Source organism: Aotus nancymaae, unplaced genomic scaffold (assembly GCF_030222135.1).
Source record: "Aotus nancymaae isolate 86718 unplaced genomic scaffold, 86718_ANA_hifiasm-v0.15.2.pri h1tg000053l, whole genome shotgun sequence".
Taxonomy (NCBI): Eukaryota; Metazoa; Chordata; class Mammalia; order Primates; family Aotidae; genus Aotus; species Aotus nancymaae.
The window spans coordinates 13,326,909-13,335,044 of NW_026988467.1; the positions used below are offsets into that span (position 1 = coordinate 13,326,909).

General features: G+C 54.5%; 1 protein-coding gene across 1 annotated transcript; it reads left to right on the top strand.

Moving 5' to 3' along the window:
- The first annotated feature begins 5,619 nt into the window (after positions 1–5,619).
- SRARP (steroid receptor associated and regulated protein) lies at positions 5,620–7,878 on the top strand. The gene is made up of 2 exons (XM_064363732.1): positions 5,620–5,701; positions 7,252–7,878. Exons 1-2 carry the CDS (start codon positions 5,620–5,622, stop codon positions 7,677–7,679), a joined length of 510 nt encoding a protein of 169 aa, XP_064219802.1. The 3' UTR covers positions 7,680–7,878.
- The last annotated feature ends 258 nt before the right edge of the window (positions 7,879–8,136 follow it).

Consider the following 8,136-nt stretch of genomic DNA (forward strand, 5'->3'; position numbering starts at 1 on the left):
TTTGAACCAGGGAAGCAGAGGTTACAGTGAGCCAAGATCATGCCACTGGACTCTAGCCCGGGCGACAAAGGGAGACGCTGCCTCAAAAAAAATTTTTTTAAATCTCTTTAGGAAGATGCATCACATTTATCCCAAGGATCCACATTCTCTGCACACCTGTTTTCCCAGGGCTTGGGTCCTCCAGCTGAAGGAGTGTGGTTCTGACCTGTCTCCTTTGTTACAGGTGTAATCCAGTTACCAAGAGTGTGACCGTCAAGAGTGAAGGCGCTATTCAGTTCAACTTCGCATTTGTTCAGTCCTCAACACATTCAAACAATGAATCAAAGAAAGGAAAGGGAGTTAGCATCAGCACTGGTGATGCCAGTGATCCAACTACTAAAGAGTTTAAAACTTTAATTTAAAAACATTCAGCGGAGGAAGGTTTGGAAAGCCTCATGGTACACTCCTCCTCAATCTGGTTCTTTATCAATAACATTCCTACAAAGAGACATCATGGTTTATCAGAAGACACAACCAAAATCCAGTGAGGAAGGGCAGCCATCAAAGGTGTTATTTGTCCGGGCACAGTGGCTCACCCCTATAATCCCAGCACTTTGGAAGGCCGAGGCAGGTGGATTACCTGAGGCCAGGAGTTTGAGACCAGCCTGGCCAACATGATGAAACCCTCTCTTTACTAAAAATACAAAAATTATCTGGGTGCAGTGGCGAGCATCTGTAATTCCAGCTACTCGGGAGTCTGAGGCAGAAGAATCGCTTGCCTGGGAGGTGGAGGTTTCAGTGAGCCAAGATCTTGCCAATGCACTCTAGCCTGGGCAACAGAGAGAGACTCTGTCTCAAAAAAAAAAAAAAAAAAAGGTTTTATTCTCCAGGAGAAGGGGTTCTCGGGGGCTGTAAGCAGCAGGCAGAAGACTTTATTGCATGTGTGGTTAGGTGATAGTGACCTAAGTTTGCACTGGGAACTGGGATCAAGAGTGACCCAATCTCCTGCTCATGTACCTCTCTCTGTGTGTCTCTCTTTCCCTTTTATGTCTCTCTCCCTCCTCTTTCTCTCAGCCTCCTCTGTCTCTCTCCCGATCTCTCTTCCTCTCTCGATCTCACTCCCTCCTCCCCATCTCTTTCTCTCTCCTTCTTCTCCACTTCTCTCTTCCTCCTCGTCTCACTCCCTGCCACTGTTCAGGCTTCTGGGGCCCACCCGGGCGGGTGCACACAGGACTCCTAGGCCACCTTTCAGGATGCATGCACAGGGCTGCAGGACCTTGGTCCCCCATCTCCCAGCACCCTCAAGGTCAGGGGCGTGGGGCTTTCTTGGGTGGGTGCCCCACGCTCCATGAAGCAGAAGCTGTAGGTCACCACTGGCTCGAGTGGCGCGCCCGCCGGGCTGCTGGCTTCCACCTTGTGATCTGCTGAGGTCAAAGTGGGGGACACCTGGCCAGGCCTGACCCTGTACCAGGGTTGGGTAGGGGTGGGTTTGGAGGTGGGAGTGGGATGGGAGTGGCCACAGCAAACCGGTCCCTGGCCAGTTTCCTGCCCTGCACCCTGCCATGCAAGGCCTCCTCTGCCACCCTTCCCCCTGCACCCCCCACCTCCACCCCTAGAAAGCCCCAGTCACAGGCTCCAGAAGTCTCCCTGGATCTAGAAACTAAGGGCAACCACTGGGCTTCAAAGCTTGGCAGTGTTACACACAGGACAGTGCTCTCAGTGGCATTCTGGACAAGTTGCTGAAGTGCCTGAAAGACATGCCTCTTGTCATGAAATGAACTTGCATCCTGAGGAAGCCTCTTCTTCAGGCGAAGCCTCTCCAGTCACCTCTGCCCCCTCCGATGACATGAGTCCTCCCAGGTGACCTCAGCCCTCCCAGGTGATGTCCTTCCACCGTGACTCTGGTTCTCACAGGAGGTGGACTACTCCTGCAGGGACCTGAGCCACGTCACTGCCTGCTCCTCCTTTATCTGCCTGAGGAGGACATGTTCTGGGCACTGGTCTGGCTGCTGGCTGGTGAGGGGCACTCCCCATAGGGTAGGTGGACAGCTGCCCCCAGGGCCTCATGCAGCCAGGCCTGGGGACAGCCACCCTGGCCAGGCGACCTCAACTTTCAGCAAAGGCACCTTCCTTATGCTGTCAGCTTGTTTGGAGCCTTCAGGCTGTCTCTGTTGAGGGTCCCACAGGAGCCTGGGCTGAACAGGGACCCCCAGATCCCAAGTCAGTTGCCTTTCACCCCATCAGCAGAGGGCATTTCATCATCCCCATGGCCATCCTCTATGTCCTGGAGCCACCCCCTCTGGCTCTGACTCTGTGCAGCTGACTCTCTCCTCCCTGAGAGTCCTCCTGCCCTCCAGCTGGCCGGGCTCCAGCTGCCTTGGTGCCCACAGATGGGCCGATGAAGCCCTGATGGCAGTATCTCCACACCCTGTGTCCCCTGGCCCAACCCCACTTCCAGGAGATGACCAGGAAGCCCAGCACCGGCCCTCTGTCATGGCCTCAAAGTCAGGCTTGCTCACCCTGCTCATGTACCTCTCTCTGTGTGTCTCTCTTTACTTTTATGTCTCTCTCCCTCCTCTTCCTCTCAGCCTCCTCTATCTCTCTCCCCATCTTCCTTCCTCTCTCTTTTTTTTTCCATTCCCCAGAAGATTTAGAATTGACCCTTCCTCTCTCTTGATCTCACTCCCTCCTCCCCATCTCTCTTTCTCTCTCCTGTTGATGCCAGGAGGCCTCCAAAGCACCTCCAGCCAGGCTCCAGGGGATAGTCCCACCCCTCCTCCCCAAGGCCAAGGCTGCATGGTGGGGTCACCAGATGGGAGGGTGGGAGGCCTTGGGGTCCGGGGGCCTCTGCAGCTGTCCAGCTCTTCCGACTGATGGCTCCACATCTTGGAAGTGGGCTGATGTCATGATATGGGCTGGGGGCCTCCTAGGATTCTACAGTCCAAATGGTGTGAGGATCCAGGGGCTCCAAAGCCACCAGGAGCAGGAAGTACCCACGTCACACCCTAAGACCATGAGGCATGTGGTGAGTTTATGGTCCTCCCAGCTCTTCTCCCAGGCCCTGCATCCTGTGGGGCCAGAGGAGCCAGGGTTGGAAACCCTAGTGGGGCTGGTGAGAGGTTGAGTTCCAGCCGGGGCCCGACCTGGACGTGGGGTTCTGCATGAGTTTGGAGTTGGGTTACCTTTCCAGCCCCGGAGGAGACAGAGGCACAGGGACCGGCTCCCACAGAGCAGGCCTAGGCAGTGTGTCCAGCAGGAGTGTGGGAAGGGGAAGGTGTAAGGAGCCCCGGACACCACTCAGTGTTCTGCACGTGGGGAAGGGTCTTTAGAGGGCCCTAGGAGAGGGAGGTTTTTAGGGCAGCCCAGAGGCACCTGAGCACCTCTGTTCCTCCCATCAGGGCAAGGAAGGGCTATGCGTTCAGGGTTCCTCATTAGGTCAGCTTCTTTGGAGCCTGACGGAGGGAGTAAGAGGCACAGGGAGACCCTGGCTCAGGGACCCTCCTTGCCCTGCAGTGCCCTGATCCCCCAGCCCAGGGGTCCGGCTCACCCCCAGCCCACAGGAAGCATAGGCAGATTCCTGCAGGACACACAAACAGAACCCTCCGCCCAAGAGGGGTCATCCCACGGCAGAGGCTGGGGCTCAGGTGCAGCCTCATGGGTAGACTGGGCCAGGACCCACTTAGTAGGGCTCAGGGAAGCCTCCAGCCCTGGAGAAGCCCCTCTCCAGAAGCCACGTGCCCACTGAAATGAGTGCCCCCGATAAGGAGCTGCAAGACCTTGTCTGACGCAGCCTCCTGGAGGGGTCTGATGACCCTCATGGGAAGGGTCACTGACTCTGGGGGACTGCAGCCCCAGTGGGCTCAGCTTGAACCGCCAGCCCCCAGCCTAGAAGGGTCAGGTCCTCCCACGTCTGCTGTCCCCACAGATCTCTCTTGGGCTCACCCTGAGCCTTTGGGACATGTACTTGCTAGAGGGGGAAGAGGTGTTGATGCCAATGGCACACACTGCCTTTAAGGTTCAGAGGAGTAAGTCCACGTGTGCCCACTGGGGCCTGGGGGGCACTGGGGTCAGACCCCGACTGTGGCAGCTTCCTCTCACTGTCCCCATGATCCTCTGCTCTGGCCCAGAGAGAGGTCTGGCTGGGTGGGCTGGGCAGGGCACAGTGACATATCCCCCACTTTGGGGGCCCATCCCCTACATTACCCAGATGAAAGTCAGGAGTGTGGTGAACACTTCCCTGCCCAGGCTGCCCCCAGCCACAGCCTCTGGTGCCCATCTGGATACCTGGGGTGGCCACAAAAGGATCCGGCACCACCCAGTGGGAGATGGCAAGGGGATATGGGCTCTGACCCCTCCCAGGGAACTTTCTCGGCCTGATGCCCACCCTTTCCCTAGAGCGCCTTATGAAGATGTACAGGTCTGGCCCATGGGTACGTTTTCAGGACCAGTTCTCCCATACCTGGGTCCTGGACGACAATGCAGTTCTCAGGCACCCTCTGGTCTCTATGGGGAAACTAACAAGGAAGCATGGGGACCTCCCGGGTCACCCTCTCGGCAGTCAGTAGTGGCAGACTGCCTGGACCCCCAACCCTACTACCTGGGCCTTTCACTTGTAACTTTTCTTCCCCCTCTTCCTCCTGGACCCTAAGAAAGCACAGTAGGCCCACTGGTCCTCAGGACAGGCGCTCAGCGGGTGTGTACTGGACACGCTGTGCAGGCAAGACGTCTCCAACAAGCCCCCTCCCACTTTCCAGAGACAGAGGTTGCAGTGAGCTGAGATCACACCACTGCACTCCAACCTGGGCAACAGAGCAAGACTCCATCTCAAATAATAATAATAATAAAATAAAAATAAAGTGCACTTCCGGCTGGGTGTGGTGGCTCACGCCTGTAACCCTAGCACTTTGGGAGGCTGAGGTGGGCAGATCACCTGAGGTCAGGAGTTCGAGACCAGCCTGGCCAACATGGATAAACCCCGTCTCTACTAAAAATACAAAATTAGTCATGTGTGGTGGCACATGGCTGTAATCCCAGCTACTTGGGAAGCTGAGGCAGGAGAATCGCTTAAACCTGGGAGGTGGAGGTTGCTGTGAGCCGAGATTGTGCCATTGCACTCCAGCCTGGGCAACAAGAGCAAAACTCTGTCTCAAAATAAATAAATAAATAAATAAATAAATAAAAGTGCACTTCTTTTTCAGTAAACGCAGTTGATTGACTTCAAGGACATGTGAAATAAGTAATATTACATATAGTTCCTAGAAAGGGGAAAAAAATCTAACTGGTGGAACCACTGGATAATGACTGAGTTTGGGAAACTGAGGCTGGATGAGACGGTTCCAGAGGCCTATCCCAAATCAGGAAGCAGCTGCCCTTGGTAGAAATAGTGTCTGTTTGGTCTGTCCTGTAGGAGGCCTGCCTCCCATTGACCCAACAATAATCCTGTTGACATAACCCTGTTGATCAAAGCAATCCCCTGACTGCTCTGGGCCAGTTCCTTTGGCTCCTGGTGGAATACACTCAGAGAATCCAGATCCGGTCAGTATAAAAGGTCTGGTCCCGCAGTGGGGGAGCCACATCCTGGAAGACTGGCCGAGGACAGCTCCCCTCCTGCCAGAGATAGGCAGGCGCCGAGGTAGCAGCATGGCCCCGTCAGAAGACCCCAGGGACTGGAGAGCCAGCCTGAAAGGCACCATCCGTGAGACGGGCCTGGAGACCAGCTCTGGTAAGAGGTGGCAAAGTTACCGCAGCCCCACAGAAAGACCAGCTGGGGGCTGGGCGCGGTGCCTCACGCTTGTAATCCCAGCACTTTAGGAGGCTGAAGCGGGCTGATCATGAGGACAGGAGTTTGAGACCAGCCTGGCCATCATAGTGAAAACTGTCTTTACTAAAAATACAAAAAATTAGCTGGGTGGTGTAGCAGGCACCTATAATCCCAGTTACTTGGGAGGCTGAGGCAGGAGAATTGCTTGAACCGTTAGCGGAGTTTGCAGTGAGCCGAGATCGCGCCACTGCACTCCAGTCTGGGCCACAGTGCAAGACTCCATCTCAAAAAAAAAAAAAAGAAAAAAAAAAGAAAGACCAGCTGGGGGCAGGGGTTTGATGGCAGACATACTACCTCCCTCGGGTTGCCGGGATTCTCAAGCCAAGGGCGGGCTTGTTTTATTTCCTGTGTTAGCCAATCTGCTAGAATGTAAGCTTCCTTCTGAGTCCATGCTGTGGTTCCCAGCACGTAGCTAAAAGAATGGACGTGTGTCTTATTTTAGGTAACTCAAAAAGTTACCTTTTTAAGAGCACAGGCTTTGCATTCAGATACACTTGCTCAGATACCTGCTCCATTGATAAATCTATTGGCTGGTTTATCCATCCCTCTACCCTGTGCTGGGCTCTGGGTGGGAGTTTGCCAGGGCAGATGCCACCAGGCACTGATGGGATTCTCTGAGGTTGTGGATAAGATTGTGTGGGGAGGGGAAGAGCATCATGATGCTCCCTGAGACCCACCAGCACTTGTGCAAGCTGGGCCTCAGTTTCCTCACCTGGAAAGATGGCCAGGGTCTTCCTCTCTTGGGTTGAGGACTGTGCTATTCATAATATGGTCCATGGACCAGCAGAATTGGCATCCCCTGGGAGGCTTGCAAGAAATGCAAATCTCAGGCCCCACCCCAGCCCCACTGCACTAGACTCTGCATTTTAACAAGCTCCCCAGGCAGCTCATGGGAACAGCAAAGTTGACAGGCACTGACATGTTGGACTCTGTGCTCCTGGAAGGTAGATGGATGGATGGTGAGTGGAAACTTGAACTCAGGTCTCTCTGATGCTGAAATCCAGACGCTTAAACCCTGACTGTCCTCCTCTGTTTGTGTATCAACCAACTCAGTTAAAACCTATAGAATGAATGAACAAATGAATTAACGAAACCATGTCCCGGTCGGGTACCGTGGCTCACACCTGTAATCCCAGTACTGATTGGGCTGAGGCAGGAGGATTTCTTGAGTCCAGGAGTTTGAGACCAGCCTGGGCAGAATAGGGAAACCTCATCTCTACAAAAAAAAAATTAAAATTCACTGGGCATGGTGGCATGAGCCTGTAGTCCCAGCTACTTAGGAGGCTGAGATGGGAGGATTGCTTGAGCCCCCTGAAGCTGAGGCTGCAGTGAGGATCGTGCTCACTGGGCGACGAGGAGCAAGACCTTGTCTCGGGGGGCAAAAAAAGTCCCTTGTCTCTGGGGACAAAAAAAAAGCTAACACAAACCTTTGGTCTTTTCCTCCCTTCTAGGTGGGAAGTTGGCCAGGCATCAGAAGACTGTCCCCACGGCTCACCTGACCTTCATTATTGACTGTGCCCACGGGAGGCAGCTCTCCCTGGCAGCAGCCCCATCACCACCCCAAGCCCCCAGTCCCAACCGAGGGCTTGTCACCCCACCAATGAAGACCTACATCGTGTTCTGTGGGGAAAACTGGCCCCATCTGACTCGGGTGACCCCCACGGGTGGGGGATGCCTTGCCCAGGCCAGGGCCACTCTGCCACCCTGCAGAGGGACTACGGCCTCAGCTTCCTTTCCGGTCAGCCCGCTCTGTCCCCAGGAGGTTCCCGAGGTTAAAGGGAGACACTTGAAGGCTATGCCTGTGAGGTCTTCAACTTGGGGAACAGTCAAGGACTCACTGAAAGCCCTCTCCTCTTGTGTCTGTGGGCAGGCTGATTAGCTGGAAGGGCCAGGCTCCTATGCCCAGAGGCTGCAATTCCCAAGGCCTGGCCCTGCCTCCCAGCTAAGCAGGAGTCTTTTGTGCCTGAACCAAGGAAAGATCATTAGATCCGCTAAGGGACATCTGAAACAGCCATTGAGTGGCAGGGGCAGGATAAGCCACCTGCACATGAAGAGACTCACTCATTCATACAGCAAATATTACTGGAGCATCTTCTACATGCCAGGCCCTGCTAAGTGCTGGGGAGATACCATGGTTTTCTTGGAGCTGGTATTTTTGGGGTGGAGGGACTCCACCCCAAATAAATAAAGTAATGAAATAAATAAAGAAGATGATTTTGAACAGTGATGAATGCTGGGCAGGAACTGAAACAAGATGCTAGATGGAGAGTGATGGGGGTGAAGAGCTTTCCCGATACAGTGCTTGGGAAGGGCCTCTCTGCATAGGTAACAAAGTG

Bases quoted from the DNA above. Each gene is read 5' to 3' on its own strand.
- SRARP (XM_064363732.1), top strand. From the start codon at position 5,620: ATGGCCCCGTCAGAAGACCCCAGGGACTGGAGAGCCAGCCTGAAAGGC. The intron at 5,702-7,251 runs GTAAGAGGTGGC...CCTCCCTTCTAG, and splicing joins GGGCCTGGAGACCAGCTCTG to GTGGGAAGTTGGCCAGGCAT.